At 41.1% G+C, this 17,825-nt stretch overlaps 1 protein-coding gene across 4 annotated transcripts in view; it reads left to right on the top strand.

Moving 5' to 3' along the window:
• The window catches only part of ATF7IP2 (activating transcription factor 7 interacting protein 2), an 83,830-nt gene that overhangs the window by 32,823 nt on the left and 33,182 nt on the right, over positions 1-17,825 (top strand). For all 4 annotated transcript variants that reach the window (XM_032787273.2, XM_032787270.2, XM_075069284.1 and 1 more), the window contains exons 2-5: positions 7,810-8,719; positions 10,807-10,940; positions 16,788-16,922; positions 17,253-17,336. In XM_032787273.2, coding sequence (XP_032643164.1) covers positions 7,819-8,719; positions 10,807-10,940; positions 16,788-16,922; positions 17,253-17,336 — 1,254 coding nt within the window. In that variant the 5' untranslated portion in view covers positions 7,810-7,818. The remainder of the gene's footprint in view (positions 1-7,809; positions 8,720-10,806; positions 10,941-16,787; positions 16,923-17,252; positions 17,337-17,825) is intronic.

The raw sequence follows: 17,825 nt of genomic DNA, 5'->3' as shown, positions 1-17,825 counted from the left end.
CATTCCTTTGCCAGTAGACTCATACTTCTGAGTCTTGGGGGGGTCCCCCAGGGAAAGGTTGGGGTGACTCGGGTGACCAGGAACCCTAAAAATCCTGGTTGGTGGCAGCGATATCGGATCCAAGCTGGGTATAAGCGTGGGGGAGGTTCACAGTAAGCACCCAGATTTTGTACGCTAAAGTCCAGATTTGGGACAGACGCTTACCACAGGGGACCAAGCCATGGTTGGGGCAGCGGCCGACTACAGATATTTCCTCAGCAATAATAGCACCTTTGGTGTCTGTTTCAGGATCATATTTATAATCAAGACCCTAGCTGCCTGGATAAGTTTGGACTTGGCCGTTTTAAACAGTCTGTCATGATTTACACCAGTGTATAGTGCAAGTGAACCATGTCTATCCTGGATTGGTTGCAGCCCGGGTTAATAGTGACTGCACCAACTGTCTCCCATCAGGGCAGACGCAACAAGTATACTACTGGTGTAATCCCAACAAAGAGGATCCGTGGAAGAGATAACTAGCATAGTTACGTGGAACTTAAGGACGTTGAGACAAATAGGGAGGTTGAAAGATCTCACGGACGAAATGGATCAATACACCTGGCACCTCCTAGGAACCTCTGAGATCATGGAAGAACTTTGGAAAGGTGCAAACGGAAGACGGCCATGTACTTTCTTATGGTAGAGAGGACAAACATGTCAATGGCATAGGATTTCTTGTGCAAAAAGATACTAAGAATTCAGTATGAGAATACCATCCAATATCCATCAGGCTTAGTTCCATCCATCTAAAAGCAGCGTGGTTCAATATCACAGTAGTACAAGTCTATGCCCCTACAACAGACTATGACTATGAACAAATTGAAGACTTTTATAATCCGTTCCAAGACATCGATAAGGTACACAAGAAAGAGATCCTGATTGTATAAGGAGATTGGAATGCTAAAGTGAGTACTGACACGCAGGCAGATTGGTGAGGTTATAGAGGCCCTTTCTATAATGCAGTAACCCATGAGAGAGGACTGAGACTTTGGAGTTTGCCAGCTCTAACAGTCTGGTTCTTACAAACACATTAGGAGCACGTAAAGTGTCCAGATGATCAACGTGGCGTGCACCTGATGGTTTACAGCACAGTCAGATTGACTACATCATGGTGCAAAACAAGGAACTTCCCTGGTGCTGATATTGGAAGTGATGGCAGCAGAGATGGCGGCTGAAATGCCTAAGGAAAAAATGAACAGTTATGAACTTTTTTTTAAAAAGGCCAGGATCAGAATGGTGCTAACACTCGAGCTCTAAGATCGACGCTTCAGAACCCTAAAGTAGTGTCAGGGAAAAGTGATACCTTCCCCCCCCCCCCCCCCGGCCAATGCTTTAGGCCTTTTGGCAAAGCTATGAAACTTAAGATCTTCAGCTAGACTTGCTTTTCTGTACAAAGGGCATGTGGGGGCAGAAAGATGTGGTCAGGGCCCCAAAAAGAGGAACTGGAATTGGATAAAGGGGAACCAGAAGATCTGTTGTGTTACAACAGCTGAGCTTGCTTTCGGGACTACAGAAAAGGTATTAAAACAGCCAAACCGCAAACTTGGCTAGTGATAACAATAACAGGAAAAAACGTATATGGAAAACTAGTTGTTAAGCTTGCGCTTGAGTAACGTTGTATTCCAAATAAGGCAATCGAAAATGTATCGAACGTGTTACGTGCTTGCGGTTTTAGCTTTTATAAGCTTGGTAAAATTTGTGGAGAGCAGAGCAGTTTGCCTCTTGCGTCGGGCCATGCTGACTCTCCCTGCATATGTGCTTGTATGAAATAAAGGAGCCTCAGGCTGTCTGATCTAAAATCAACTGTGTGGTCAATTTTCCACAACAGTAGAAACCAGACGTGGCATTTTCCCGACACGCCTACCACATTGGAAAGAATTAGGATGCCTGGATATCAGGAGCAAGCGTTAAATCTCTGAAAGATCTGTCTTTCCTAGTGAAAATGAAGCAGTTCTTAGAGGGTATTCCTGAGGAAATAGAAAGATATATTCTAGATGGGAAGCCCAAAACTGTAATCAAGACAGGGGAGATTGGAACCAAATGGGTGGAGGTCACAGAAAAGAAAAAAAACTAGTAGCAGTTGGAGCGAATATCTGAAGGGGCAACCTGAAACAAAACCCTACCAACAGGGGCAACCTAAGACCCCACCTACATCCCAAGGAAAACCCCAGACACCTTATCGTCCCACCACACCAGTCTCCAGCAACCAACCTCGCCCCAGTGACCAGTCAGCTGGGCGATGTTTTAAATGTAATGAGCTGGGGCACGTGAAGGCCAACTGCCCCAAGAACTCCAACAGACTGCAGTTCATTACAATGGAGTCAAACCCAAGGTCCTCAGGGTATCTGGGAGGCATCTGGGCCGAAGAGTGAAGGGAAACTGAGAGTGTGGTTGGGAAGAAGGTTACAGCATGGAGAGACACTGGAGCACAGGTGTCAGTTATCCACTGATCCTTAGTGGACCCCAAATTTGTCAACCAGAGGCCCAAGTGATGATTCAACCATTCATGCTAAAATCTTTAAACTTGCCTACAGCTGAGTTGCCTGACCAGTACAAGGGCTGGTCAGGAATGTGGACTTTTGCAATCTATGATGATTATCCCATTCCCATGCTGCTGGGGGAAGATTTGGCCAACCATGTGTATTTGGCTGAAAGTATCTTAAATAGTATTTCTGTTGAAGGCTTTTTCTTCATTTTCTATAAGTTGAAGACCCTATAATATTTCATCTTAAATTTACAGAGATTATTTTTACTCTTTTTGTCTTTTATTAAAACTTTTTTTTAAAGACCTAATTGATTTTTTCCTCCTTGTTAATGATAAGGAATTGAGTCTGTACTCACCAGGGAATTGGTGGGGGAGAAGGGAGAGAGAAATTTCCTCTTTGTGTTAGATTCAAGGAGCTTGAATCTGTATTGCCTCTGGGTGAGGGGGAGAAGGGGGGAGAGAAACCTGATCTCTCTGTATTGTGTTTCAAGGAGTTGAAGTACGGTAATCTCCTGGTGTACCCAGGCAGGAAAGATCTGGGAGGAGGTAAAGAGGGGGGAGGGAATGGTTTATTTCCCTTTGTTGTGAGACTCAAGGAATTTGGGTCTTGGGGTCCCCAGGGAAGGTTTGGGGAGACCAGAGTTTATCGGGTACTCAGAATCCTGATTGGTGGCAGCACTACAGGATCTAAGCTGGTAATTAAGCTTAGGGGATTCATGCTGGTACCCAGATTTTGGACGCTAAGGTTCAGATTTGGGAATTATACCATGACACATGTGAAGCTAGCAAAGCGGGTGGGAATGGTCACCCGCAGCCAGGCTAAGCAAGCTTTCACACCTATCCCTGTTCTTGAGAACCAGACAGAGGTGATGGAACTGGATTCCCTGCCAACGACTGCAACAGTCATAGTGAATCCAGTCCCAGAGACCCAGCCAAAGCCAGTCCCAGAACCAGAACTGGCAAAGCAACCAGCACCAGAACCATTGACAGCACTGAGTCCAGCACTTGCAAACCCATCTACAACTTCAACCGCAGAGAGCACCACCAAACCTGCACTGGCAGCAGCAGCAGATTACCCTACACAAGAGGCTCAGCTAGAGCCTGAATAAACACATAGTGCGCCAGCGGAGAGTGGTTCACAGTCAACGGAAACAGCCTCATCACCTGTATTGCTTCCAGAGGGACCAAGCCCAGGTCCGCAATCCAGTGAGGAACTAATGTCTCCAGCGTCCAGGGATTTCCGGGCCAAACAGGAAGCAGATGAAAGCCTTCAGGGAGCTTGGACGGCAGCACGGAGCAACCCACCACCTTGCAGCTCTTCTAATTGATTCTGGTTTGTTGTAGAAAGAGGGCTTTTATACAAGGAAACTCTTTCTGGTGGGCACCAGGCAGACTGGCATCCTCAGACAGTTGGTAGTTCCAACTAAGTAACGGGTAAAGCTCTTGAGCTTAGCCCGCGATCATTCTCGTGGCCTTGCTGGGGTGAACAGGACCAAAGACCGTTTGGGGAGGTCGTTCCACTGGGAGGGAATGGGCAAGGATGTTTCTACTTATGTCCGGTCTTGTGAGGTGTGCCAAAGAGTTGGAAAACCCCAAGACCAGGTCAAAGCCCCTTTCCAGCCACTCCCCGTAATTGAGGTCCCATTTCAGTGAATAGCTGTGGATATTCTGGGTTCTTTCTCAAAGAAGATACCCAGAGGAAGGCAGTACATACTGACTTTCATGGATTTTGCTACCCGATGGCTAAAAGCAGTAGTTCTAAGCAACACCAGGGCTAAAAGTGTGTGCCAGGGTTTGATGTCTTGTTGATCAGTAATCTAAATTGAACCAACAACTTAGTGCAAATAGTTCCTATCCCATGATTGCTCCTCTTAATTGTTGTCCTATGATGCTTTATTTGCTACTTTTATATGACTTTAATAATATAAGTTAGAAATTTAGTCATGGATGCCTTAGTTATAGCTTCTTTGCTCATAATTAAATAAGTATCACGATAAATAAATTTAAAAATATTTAAAGTGACAGGACTGATACTGTTGGCTATAAGCCTGATGTGAAAGTCTTGTAGGTTGTCTGTGAGACAGACTCCATAATGCTCTGCAGTTATACTAAGAAGAAAAATATTAGTGTGTTAGAATTACCAGAAAGATGGAACCTTTGCAAGAATTGTTAATACTTCTAGTGATGTAGTAACCACAAGAAGTAACACATCCTTAAGTTAGCAGCATATGATGTACGTGCCAAAAAGACACACACAAATAACAGATGTTTGATTATGTAATTGAAAACCATAAATATACCAAAAATAAGAGATGTCTGTATGGAAAAAAGAAGAAATAATGAGAATGAAACTGAACAACTCTAGTCTTTACTTACAGCTTAATATGTTTATAACAACCAGGCAGCATCAGAGTCAAACAGTCATTGGCTGCATGGTCAGTTCTATATGTCTTGGAAAAGTATATCTTTCTGTTATTTGCTGACTAACAATTGTTTAATAAACTCAGTTAAGCTGAGTTATCTGAAGTCTCTTTAATTACTAAGTAAATTTAAATCTGTTTAAAAAAATCAATCTATTATTGATCTTTGATAACATGATTAACATGATTGCTGTCACTGTCCTCTACCTTCAGTAATGGCTGTTTCTCTTCGGTCTTAAACACGCTTGCAGATTTGTCAGTGAGAGTGCTACATTGTTTTTTTTGTACCAAAAATAGTCACTTTATCACAGAGCAGACAGGCTTTTCTTTCTTTCTTTTTTTTTTTTTTTCCCCCTCAAGACACAATTATTGTACTGCTGTATGGATCTAAACCTCTAGTGACTTAATTCTTTTCTTGGTAGTGTTTGGCATGTCTAATCAATCCATACTCTGGATTTTTCGCAGTCTGCTATAGACCAACAGAATAGAGACAATGGAATTGGGCTTAGTATGATTCTAAACTTCACTCCCTATTATGATCAAGATCATCTCAGCCTGTGGTCTAAGTAGCTAATTGTTAATTTTCAACAGACTGGCTAGCATGTTTTCAGTGACATGAAGAAAAGTGGATGTTGGTGATAAGATGTGTGTCATCTGATGGGCTGTAGGTATCAGCGTAGAACTTTCTAGGTTTTGAGGCAGGTATTGCCTTATTGGTTGGATAGGGCAGGGAAACTGAGCTTTTCTTTGAATGTGGGGACTGCTATGTTTTGTACCTGCACTGTATAACAAAAGTCAAGTACTGACTTTGTACACATTTGTTGTGAGGGGTCTGAGAACTTTTTTTTTCCTAACAAAAAATCATAGAAGAAATGGGTAGGCTCTTAGAATCAATTTCTAAAAACTTTTATTCTGAAAACAGAGTATATAATTTGTTACGATTTTGAAAATGTTTAAAGATATTGATTTAAACCTGGGTTTGAAGTGATACTACCATTGTAAATTGAGTGGCATATAATAGCAAGGTAGAGAGGTGGGTGTGGGTGTGTGTCTTTTTTTTCCCCTTTCCAATCATAGGAGAAAAGTAGTTATTTGAAAGGTTTTTTAGGTTTGTGTGCAAGCGAACGTGATGAAGGAAAGAGTGAAAAACTTATTGAAGGAAAGTGAATATAAGAAATTAGTTGTTTCCTTCATAAAATGAAATGACACCTTTTTGACTGTAATCTGTGGAATTGAATCCATTGTCTAGAAAGGTTGTATTCCCATGAAATTGTGTCTCAAGCTCACGAGGCTCAGTGTCATTGCTCTGGGAAATGGAGCTGTCCTGACTGGTCCATAGTCATAGAGGGAGAAGTGATATTTTGGATAGCTAGGGCCAATTTTGAGGATGGCTTTGAATATCAGGTCAGAGACTTTGAACTAGACTACATTCTGTGGGCAGCCAGTTTAGAGATTGAAACATAGGAGCTTGTTCAGAGAGGTCTATGTTGGAGGGCACACACTGAGTATTTAAGCCTGGAGGTTCTGACTATATGGATCAGCATAGCTATGGCTGCATCCAATAGGATGGGATAAAAATTCCCAACCACTTACAGATGGAAGGAAATACACTTTTTTGTTTCCAACACTGCTGTTTGGACATCCAATAGAATTGAAGAGTACAAAAGAAAGAAATCCTATCTTATGGACTGATTAAAAAATCTGGGGGCAGATGGCCTTCATAGTGGGGGATATTGCAGAGAATCCTGTTCTTCAAAACACTTCTCTCTTCCTGTTAGCAGCATTGTGGACTTACCTAGGTTTAAGTATAGCCTGCTGCTTTTCATCCAGCTTCTCATTTCACTTAGGGCTTGGCTACACTGGAGAGGTGCAGCGCTGGTGAAGTGGTTACAGCGCTGCAACTCACTCTGTGTACACACTTACAAAGCCCAGCCAGCTCTGCTACTCCCTGGCTGCAGCGCTGGCTGTACACCTGATCTGATTGGGGTGTAGTGATTCCAGCGCTGGTGATGCAGCGCTGTCTCAGTTACCCAACGCATGTTCTGCCTCCGATTATTACGAGTATCCAGCTTCCCTCGTCACAACAACCGAGAACGGCTATTCGACACTCTCTAAAAACACACATGCTCTTTGCTCACGGCGACGACACCGAAGTGGGATTGCTTTGGAATGTTCACAGCTTTTGTTAGGACGGGCAGTCGTGGGAGCACTGTTTGGTCTGAATATTTAGGCGTGCAAAATTTGATTAGTGAATCCAGTGTCGGACAGGTCAACTTTTAAATTGGGTCGTTGTGGTCTTCTATCCTTAAACTCCTGCAGACATACTGAGAACCTGCTTAGTGTTCTTGAGACCAGCACGCGGTGGGAGGGTCCTTCGGGAGAGTGCTTATCTGTCTTGTAACCGTTTGCATAGAGATTGAAGAGGTGGGTAATCAATTGACAAGGCAGGGAGCTGTCACAGTGTCTGCTCCAAAAATCCACTCTCTCTGTTTCCTGCAAGCTCCCTGTCACGCTCCACCCCACCCCTCTCTTTTGAAAAGCACGTTGCAGCCACTTGAATGCTGGGATAGCTGTCCACAATGCACCACTCCCAACAGCGCTGCAAATGCTGCAAATGTGGCCACACTGCAGCGCTGTTCCTACACAGCTGTACGACCACAGCTGTAACTCCCAGCGCTGCACATTTCCAAGTGTAGCCAAGCCCTTAGATGTTGAAAAAGCTGGGAGGTAGTTCTTTTGTGCCAGATACGAACAGTACTGTAGAAGTGGCTATTGTGCTTACTGCTGGAACTGCCAGAACTCTTCCAGTGGCTTCAGGTTGACATTGGGTAGAGGATTGAGTCTTTTCTTTTTTCTTATTTTAAGGCATGAAAGATGGAGAGTTCAAATACAATCATCCACAAGCCTTTGAAAGCAAGAAAAACAATGACTCCAAGTAGTCGAAAACAAGTGGAAATGCTGAATAAAACAAAGTATGTTTCAGGACAAGGAAAGATTCTTAACGGCTTGCATACTGAGGATCACCATGTTCAGTTAAATACGGTGGACATAAACTGCGGAAGTAATGATTCTGTAAAAGGAAGCTCACTAACTGAATCAAAACCAGATACGTTCCCTGAAAAATGTGAAATGTTACCTCAAAAATTAACAGCCTCAATACAAGGGTTCAGTGTTAACTCAAAAGTAAATGAAGAAGTAAAACAATGTTCTTATGACAAAAATTTTGATCAGAACTGTCAAGAAGAATCCCAAGAGCCTCCCCACGAGAAATCTTGCAACAAAAACTCTGATGCAAAACAGTTTCTAAATGCTGGGTGTTTGCAAGATATACTACATAAATGGTATGAAAATGAACTAAATACACCATCCTCCAAGCCAGTTGAAGTGCATTTGTATTCAAAACCAAATAACCTACCTGATGACCAGTTAAAAGAGAGTGCTTGTTTAGACGATCCAGTTAACCGTGATTCTGGGGATGAAAAAAGAACTAACAAGATTATTCCCATTTTAGAAAAAATAGAAACAGCAAGAGAAATAAATAGTGCAATAGAAGAGGTTATTCCCATATTAAAAAAGGTAGATGTGATATCTGATTCAAATGATATGAAGCACAAATATAACCTTACTAATTCAGTTACCCCCACACTGCCTGGGACAGATAAAATAGCTGATGGTTTGGAGAGTAAAACATCCTTTGGAAATGATAGTCCAAATATTTCACTAGATGTGGAAGCTGCTGTTATGCTGCAGGATACATCACCTGGATATAGTATTGGTAAGCGCACTCTTCTTCTAATGATTTATAAATTTGTTTCCAAGATAACTTCTTAATATTTCGCTTTTAAATTTACAGAAATCTTGTTATAAAAATTCTTTAGGTCATGGGAGTGGGTGTGTGTTTGAACAAACACATTCTCTCTTCTTTCACCATTATTGGTGCTGTTTTAGTCTGTCTGACCTGCCAGTGTGCAGTGCTGAAGCATCTTGGATAGATTAAGCACTACTAGTCCAGATGCAGTATTTCCACTTTTCTCTGTTTCACTGAAGTGTTCATACACTGTGTTTGAAACAGGAGGAGAAATGTAACAGATTTAGGATATGCAGTAGAGGAAGGAGATTGATTTGGGGAGAGTGGGGTGGAAGAGAGGAGAAACCCAAAGAGTGAATTAAGCAATGAAAAGTGGAAGGCGGAAATATAAGAAAGATAATGGTGAGGAGTGGAACTGAATGGTTACTGAAAACTGAGAATAGACAACAAGACACACAGGACAGTGAGCAAATCCATTCTGAAGTGGTTATTCTAGGTTGTCTAATATAGGAGAGGTAATTATTCGAGAAAAGCGGGCTCAGGCATTAGTAAGTGGAAGGAAAAAACAATGAAATGAGCTTGGCCTGCCCTATCCAAGGTGAATACACTGAGCTGAGGGGAAAAGAATGAAACAAAGGTGAAGAGGAGGATGTATCAAAATGTTATGACATTTTTTCTTAAGTAAATTGACATAGATTCTAGGACTGGAAGGGACCTCGAGAGGCCATCCAGTCCAGTCCCCTGCCCTCGTAGCAGGAGCAAATACTGTCTAGACCATCCTGGATAGACATTAATCTAACCTACTCTTAAATATCTCCAGAGATGTAGTTTCCACAACCTTCCTGTGCAATTTATTCCAGTGTTTAACCACCCTGACAGGAACTTTTTCCTAATGTCCAACCTAAACCTCCCTTGCTGCAGTTCTTCTTGTTCTATCCTTAGAGGCTAAGGTGAACAAGTTTTCTCTCTCTTACTTATGACACCCTTTTAGATACCTGAAAACTGCTATCATGTCCCCTCTCAGTCTTCTCTTTTCCAAACTAAGCAAACCCAGTTCTTTCAGCCTTCCTTCATAGGTCATGTTCTCAAGACCTTTAATCGTTCTTGTTGCTCTTCTCTTGGACCTTTTCCAATTTCTTCACATCTTTCTTGAAATGTGGTGCCCATAACTGGACACAGTACTCCAGTTGAGGCCTAACCAGCGCAGAGTAGAGCGGAAGAATGACTTCTCGTGTCTTGCTCACAACATGCCTGTTAATTCATCCAGAATCATGTTTGCTTTTTTTGGAAAGATCCATCTCTAAATTCCAGGTAATTAAAGAGACTCTCATAAGTCTCGACTATTCTACTCACTGAAACTCTTCAGAATTCCTTCTTCCCTCCTCCACACCTCATTTCTTAATTAATCTGGTTTGGAGAAGCAAGTGAGTTCTTCAGTTAAAAAATGTAAGGAGGTCCAGTGGCTGTTGTGGAGGAGAACCATCTGTCTGAGAAGTAGCAATAATATAGTTGATAACAGGCTGTCTATCACTTATCTAGGGTAATGCAGGGCAAAAGAGCCTTTGGTCACCTGAAGTGGCCCTTCATCTATCTTTTTTCTATGGCAATAGGAGAAGCATATTCTTCTTTCTTAATTGTTTGTCTCTAGGGAGTAGCAGACAGCATGTTATCACTACTGGGGAAAGGGAGATGCAGCCAGCTCCTGGCAGTTGTCCCAGTGCAAGGCATCCTGGGAATTAAAAATGATCTTAGACTTGGCTATGGAAAAGTGGCTGGCTGGCACCCTGTCACTGACCTTGCCTTTTCCATTTTACTTGGGCTCATGGTTTCCTCCTCACTCCCACAAAAAAGTAGTAAGATTCTTCTTCCTGCTCAATGCCAAGACCAAACTATGGTGTAATGTAACTAAGGAATAGAACAACATTTACAAATTTAACCTCTGCTTTGAATGGTACTGTACTTTAACAAGGCATTCATTATAAATTTGTTTCTTCACATAGCAATGTTAAGAAAATTAATTTGTGAGGTAAATGTTTGTCATTTTTTTCTCTAAGACAATGTTCAAAGGAAGAGGGTATGTTCAGAAAGCAAGGAAGACAGTCACTGTAAACGCTTCAAAACTGATGATGAAAACAAAAAAGAGAATATTTGTACAGTGTCAGAGAAAGAGGAAAAAATTTTGGGAAAGGTAACTTGCTTTATTTTATATGCTTAAAGATGAAATCTTTCATGCATTAAATGTTTTTTAGTTATTGTCCTGTTGAAAGTAGTTTGTTAACTTCAGTATAATTGTCAGCTGTGCTGAACTACTTAGACAAATTTTATGGATGTGAATAATGGTCTTTCTAGACAGAATTCAGATTGGCTTGAGGAAACTTAAAAACTTTAGTAATTCTAAATTGATTCCTCCATTGGTCTGGAAATTTTCAATTATTCCTTGCTATATAAAGACAAATAAAAGGGATTACTTTATAAGTACACTCAATGTTTGCATGTCTTAGTAGATGAAGTAACATTCATTTAAACTCAGTGTTTACTCAACTTCTTCTTGAGTAACCCAAGAACACTTCAGATAGTGTGTTTCCTTTTTCACTTGCTAAAATAGCTTAGACAAATTGGCACAATCCATCTTCCAGAAGATATAAATTGTGGTCAGAATTGATCAGAGTCGTGACTTCATTCCCATTAAAGTTGCTAACTGAAAGTTTCATCCAAGTTGTTTCATTCCTGTTTTAGTTGAATGTGTCCATGTTAGCTACTAGATTTTGGTGGGGTAGAGATTTAAAGCATAGAACCTCAGCTCACTTTGAACTCTTGTAGACTCCCACCAAGAAAAAGTCATCTCTTGAATTTAAGTGGCTCAGACAGAACATGTTAGGCCATTTATTTTGACAATTAAATACCCAGAGTGAAATCATGGTTCTTTTGAAGTCAGTGGTAAAATTTCCATTGACTTCAGTGATACCAAGATTTCATCCCAATTCTGTTTTCAGACTTTCACCTGATGCTTTCAGTCTCATGAAATTCAAAGAAAACAGATAAAAATCATAAACTCTGGTTTGAACTCCAGCTGTTTTCATGGGTTGTCCTGTTTCAAATACCATATGGTTTCAGGACACAATCTTACATCATTGAAGTTAATTGGAACCTGCCCTTGGTTTCAGTGGAAATGGGATAGTGTTCTCTTCCTGCTGGAGAAACGGTTAGACTTTTACATGTGAAAATATGACCTCAAATGGTTGTGTTCTGCCTCTCTTCTGACTGCGGGTAACTGAACTCTTCTCAGGAATGGTACAGAACACACAAAAGAAAAATAGAGACTGCCTGAGATTTTTGGGTATGAACCTGAGAACAAAGAGAATATGAATGAAAGTGTTGTTGGTTTTTACAAATTAGTTTGTGAAAGCAACAAAGCTGTGGCTGTAAAACTGACTGAGGAGCACTTTGCCTTGCTAATGTGATGTAACATAAGGGTGAAAGCAAGGAAAGCTGCTTCTAATGGCAAAAGCTTGAAAACCTTGAGCTTTCTGTAACATTTGTTTCTCCACATAACTGAAAAGCCTAAACTACATGAGACATAGCTAGTGGAATTCTCATTTCTAACTGTTATAATCAGGATGGATAAAAATCAGTGTTCTCCTCCTAATGCAGCATGGCAAGAAAATCCTCCAAATATTAATGATTAACCTGTTGGACTAGAGATAGTTCGTCTCCCAATGACTTCATAAATATCTGCTTTAATTACCTTTGGTAAATGAAAAAACCAAACAATCATTCATTTTCTGATATACCTGTAAAACTAACCTGAAAAGTTTTCAAAATAAATCACTGTTTAAAAATGTGTAGTGTGTACCTTCTAAAAATGAAACCTACATCTATCTCTGAGTTGTGAAGAGTATGTATGAAGATTATAACAACCAACAAGAATGCAGTTTTATGTAGAAAACTATGATTAAAGTGAGTCTTCCTGACTAGTAATCAAATCCACTCAGGTTATAATCGTAACTGGAAAATGCAAATGCAAAGATACCTTATTGCTTATGGTTACACCTCATATTAATCTTTGAAATCTGAAACTGAAAAGGCTTCCAGGAAACTTCCTGTCTGAATATAGTGAATTGATCAAAACATTTTAAACCACCTATGTTTGACACTACTTAAAATGGACTCAGCTGAAAGCTTAGGCCTTGGCTACACTGACGCTTTACAGCGCTGCAACTTTCTCGCTCAGAGGTGTGAAAAAACACACCCCTGAGTGCAGCAAGTTACAGCGCAGTAGAACACCAGTGTAAACAGTGCCCCAGTGCTGTAAGCTAATCCTTGTGGGGAGATGGAGTATCTGCAGCGCTGGGAGAGCTCTCTCCCAGCGCTGGCGCTGCGACCACAGTCGCACTTCAAAGCGCTGCCGTGGGAGCGCTCCCACGGCAGCGCTTTGAAGTTGCAAGTGTAGCCATACCCTGAGTTGTTGCAAAACAAATTGTCTGCTAGTTGCTGTACATAGGTCTGCTGGAAGATGAAATACAGTGTAATGGCAATTACTTTCTGCGTGACAAAGCTGTGTCTGGGACATGTTACCACCTGGTACCAAGCCATAACTCCAAATCCTTAAGAACATAATTTACATTACAGATATATAACTTCTTAAATGTTATATGTACATACATTTTCGAAAGATTATCATGACTAATGGGCTATTGGCTTTTAGTAGAAACATCACATGCCACCCTTTGGTAAACAGCTATTCCTATATCTGACCCTGCAGATACCATGAAAACCCTGTGCCCCCTACCAGTTGGGCAGCAAAAGTGCAGAATAAGTTAATACTATCCACTTAGCGTTGTAGTTATATTCCTGAAAAATGCAAGTTCAAGCTAAATGATGTTAAGCGAATCCAATTTCCCCATAAGAATTAATGTAAATGGAGGGGTTAGGTTCCAGGGGAAATTTTTTTCACCAGACAAAAAACTATATATTATCTAGATATACACACAGTGTACGTTTTAAACAAACAATTTAATTCTGTTCATAGCTATAGTGATTATGAAGCTTGGTTGAGGTAGTGAGGTTAGAGTGTGGGATATTTCCTAGGGAATGCCTTGCTGCTAAATCAGTGGTTCTCAAACTTTTGTACTGGTGACCCCTTTCACATAGCAAGCCTCTATGTGCGATACCCCCCTCCACTCCCCCCCAAATTAAAAATATCTTTTTATATATTTAACACCATTATAGGCTGATAGTTTGTGACCTCCCATGTAATAACCTCATGACCCTCAGAGGGGTCCCAACCCCCAGTTTGAGAACTCCTGTGCTAAATGATGAACTAGCACGCGGCTGAGCTCTCAAGGGTTAACACATTGTCAATGTAGCCTCTCACTCTACAAGACAGCAGGAATGGAGGGGAGGGGAGGTAGCATAGCAACAGAGACAGACACACACTTTGTGTGGGAGGGGGAGAGAGAGAGAGAGAAATGCACACTGGCCTTTTAAGTAAGCTGACCCACTCTTAAATGCATTGTCTTTTTAAGTGGATCAGGAAGTTGAGACCAGCAGCTGCTGTCCCAGGCTCTCTCTGTCTCTATCCATCAGTGTCCCCACCCTGCTGTATATGGAGAAGAAGGGGTAAGCGGGGTGTAGGAGCAGGGGGGAGGGGAGCACCCTGACATTAGCTCCTCTTCCTCCCTGTCCATCCCCCAGCAAGCAGAAGGCTCGGGGAGCAGCTCCAAGGCAGAGGGCAGGAGCAGCACATGGCAGCTGGGGAGCAGGGATAGCTTCAATTGCTAGCCTGCTGGGCATGCTGCACAGGGAACTTGGGGAGCGGGGAGCTGATGGGGGGCTGCCGGTCCACCCTCGTTCCAAGCCCCCACCAGCTAGCTGCAACAGGCTGCTCTTCTTGCAAGCAGTGGACAAAGCAGGCGGCTGCCAAATGATGTTAGAAGAGAGCATTGCACAACTTTAAACGAGCATGTTCCCTAATTGATCATCAATGTAACAAAACAACATTAACCAAACAACATTAACCGGGGTGACTTTAAGTGAGGAGTTACTGTATTAGAATCATTTCAAGGAACAAATAAATGCTAAAGGAATAAGTAGACCTCTTAATAAAGGGGAGATAAAATTAATGACTGAGAAATGGAATTCCTTTTTCTTATATGACTGCAAAAAGATGATTTAGGGTTTGGACAGTTAAGTTAGGATATTAAAGCTCTAATTCAGTAAAGCCGTTCCATTGACTTCAAGTTAAGCTTCTCTGATTCTGGGCCTAAAATGGCTGTTTGATAAAGATCTGCTAAGAATATCAGCATTTACAGTAAGAAGTTCATCCTAGAATGTTAAGGGAACTTTCCAAACCAATTACAATAGAATCTTCTGAAAAGGGAGGGAGGAATTGAAGGACTGCAAGAAAAGCAAAAGTGATTCTGTACTGATCTTAAAGAAAAAGAGTGATTCTGGGTTGTCCGGTAAAAATCTGTTACTTACAAACCTGTGCTGATACTAAGTCGTAAAATTAATATCAGTACCGGCTTGTAAGTAACAGATTTTTGCCAGACAAGCTTCATTGCTTTCTTACATTTTTATGAAGTTAGGGGGTTTTTTATCCCTGCCTTACTGATGCATGCTCTCAGCTTTAACTCTATTTTCTTTCTTTCGTTCTTTCCTTCTTTCCTTCTGCTGTATTGTCAGTTATCTGTTGTGACTAGTGCATGTGTTTAGGTTGTTAATAATGAATTTACAATTTGATAATAGCAAGTAAAACAAATGTTTAATTTGTCATCATAAATATAGTGACTTAGTCTCTGCACAAACTTTATTCAAGTAATATACTCAGGCCAAGTCTACATTAGAAACTTTTTGTCACTATAATAATGTCAGTGTAATTTTTTTAATGACATTTTCTATACCAGCAACACACTAGTGTGTACACAGTTATACTGGCATAAAATTTGTTTTGCCAGCATAACAGATTTTGTTAGTGAAAGCTGTAAATTGCATCAGCAAAGGCATTTTTTTGCTGTTATAAACCTCTTCTACACTAGGAAGGTTTACCAGAATAGCTATACCAGCAAACCTCTCTAGTGTAAACCTGACTTTATCTAAGCTAATACAGTATAATGTAAAATGTATAGTTGGGGGGGGGGGGGGAAGGCTTGTTTCCCAGGAATACAAGCTTCACTCACTGAGCGGTATCAATTCTCTTTACCCAGCAGCAGCAGCAGCAGCTCCTCAGCACTTTTGATCCTCAGCCCACAAGAAGGGGGGAAAATCCTTTTATGACCCAAATATGATGGTCTGTTGCACCTATTAAAGAAAAAAAAATTTGAGAACTGTTCTAGATCCATGTAAGATTCAACTATAATCATGGCTAGCTCTGAACTAGAGAAATATTTACAATAAGTTACCATTACCACATTGAGAATCGTTAATTTTGTATAAACCGTATCTCAAGATTCAGAAGTCATGATTGTCCTTGCACTTGCAGTAGACTGGGTGAGCTAGAAGCAGGGCTGGTTCCAGGCACCAGCACGCCAAGCGCCTGCTTGGGGCAGCATGCCGCAGGGGGCGCTCTGCCAGTCACCGGGAGGGCGGCAGGCGGCTCCAGTAGACCTCCCGCAGTCATGCCTGCGGAGGGTCTGTTGGTCCCGCGTCTCCGGTGGAGCATCCGCAGGCTCACCTGTGGGAGGTCCACCAGAGCCGCGGGACCAGTGGACCCTCCGCAGCCACGTCTGCGGGAGATTCACCGGAGCCGTGGGACCAGCGAGTGGCAGAGCGCCCCCTGCGGCATGCTGCCGTGCTTGGGGCGGCGAAATGGCTAGAGCCAGCCCTGGCTAGAAGGGAGGGGAAATGCCAAAGTACAAAATACTACATTTTACAAATTACATTTTATAATTCACAGAACATTGATGGATCAGTTTAATTTATGAACATTTTTAAAAATAAAACTTTGTTAAAATAAAAAAAAAATTGTATATTTTCATTACCTCAACAATGAATGATTTCTAGATTTGAAATGTAGCTTTTTTTGCCCCCATTATAGGTCAAACACTTGATTCAAAAGCGTGTGGATATTTTAAACAATGACGTCTTTAACCATAAACTGGAAAGTTTAAGTGGAAGAGTTGATCAAACACAATGTCGAAAAAAACATGAAGAAATAGCTATTACATTTCTAGTAAGTGTTTTTGCATTGTGCATATCCTAAAGATGTGAATTTATTTGTTGCTGAAGGTCTTAAATTTTCAGAATTGCGCCTACATTGTGTGCGTAACGTGCATTGGAATTGCTTGCACTGGAATGAAGATTACACTTCTGTTTGTTCATAGAAAAAGTGTGAATTGGAGGCTGTATGTTTTGTTACCTTTTTATTTTATGGCACACAAATCTCAGTTGATGTTTGGGGGTGTTTTGCTACTGTTTATCACGTGCACAGTAGGAAATATGTTAATGTGTGTACTATTTCAGGTTAACACTTAAAGTGATGCTCCTTTTTCTTTCCTTGTAGAAGAAAGTGTCAAAGCTTGAGAGACGTATTAATACTGTGATAGCATTTCAGAAGAAAATATTATCGAAAATGGTCACTAGTAAGGTATAGTACAATACGAAATACTTCAATGTAGGGATTTTATTAGGAATTAGTCATGAGCTCATGGGCAGTTACAAACAATTTAAACTAAACACCATGTGCAATATGAAAACATAATGAAATAGATTTGGAGGAGATTGTATTGTACTGGTGTTATGTTACACAACAGCAACTCAAGAGAAAAACCTAAACTCCTACAAACACCTGGTACTGGGACTCAAAAAATGTTAAAAGAATTTTATTTACTTACAACTGAGTTGTTACATTGAGAAGTTTTTTTTTTCAGTAGAATAAAATACAATTACTTTTTTCTTTTTTATCGCCTCAGAGGTCATAGGTAAGCAGCCTCCATTCTGACAGGAGGAGCAGCCTCTGAGGTTTCAGCTGACATCCCTTCCCATAGATGATTGAGTACTTTAAACCCTCAATAGTATAGTTAATAAAACACAAGCATTTCACTTGGAGATCTGGATACGATACTGCCAGAATGAT

The sequence above is a fragment of the Chelonoidis abingdonii genome, chromosome 9, assembly GCF_003597395.2.
Source record: "Chelonoidis abingdonii isolate Lonesome George chromosome 9, CheloAbing_2.0, whole genome shotgun sequence".
NCBI classification, from domain to species: domain Eukaryota; kingdom Metazoa; phylum Chordata; order Testudines; family Testudinidae; genus Chelonoidis; species Chelonoidis abingdonii.
This window is presented reverse-complemented; position numbering and strand designations above follow the sequence as displayed.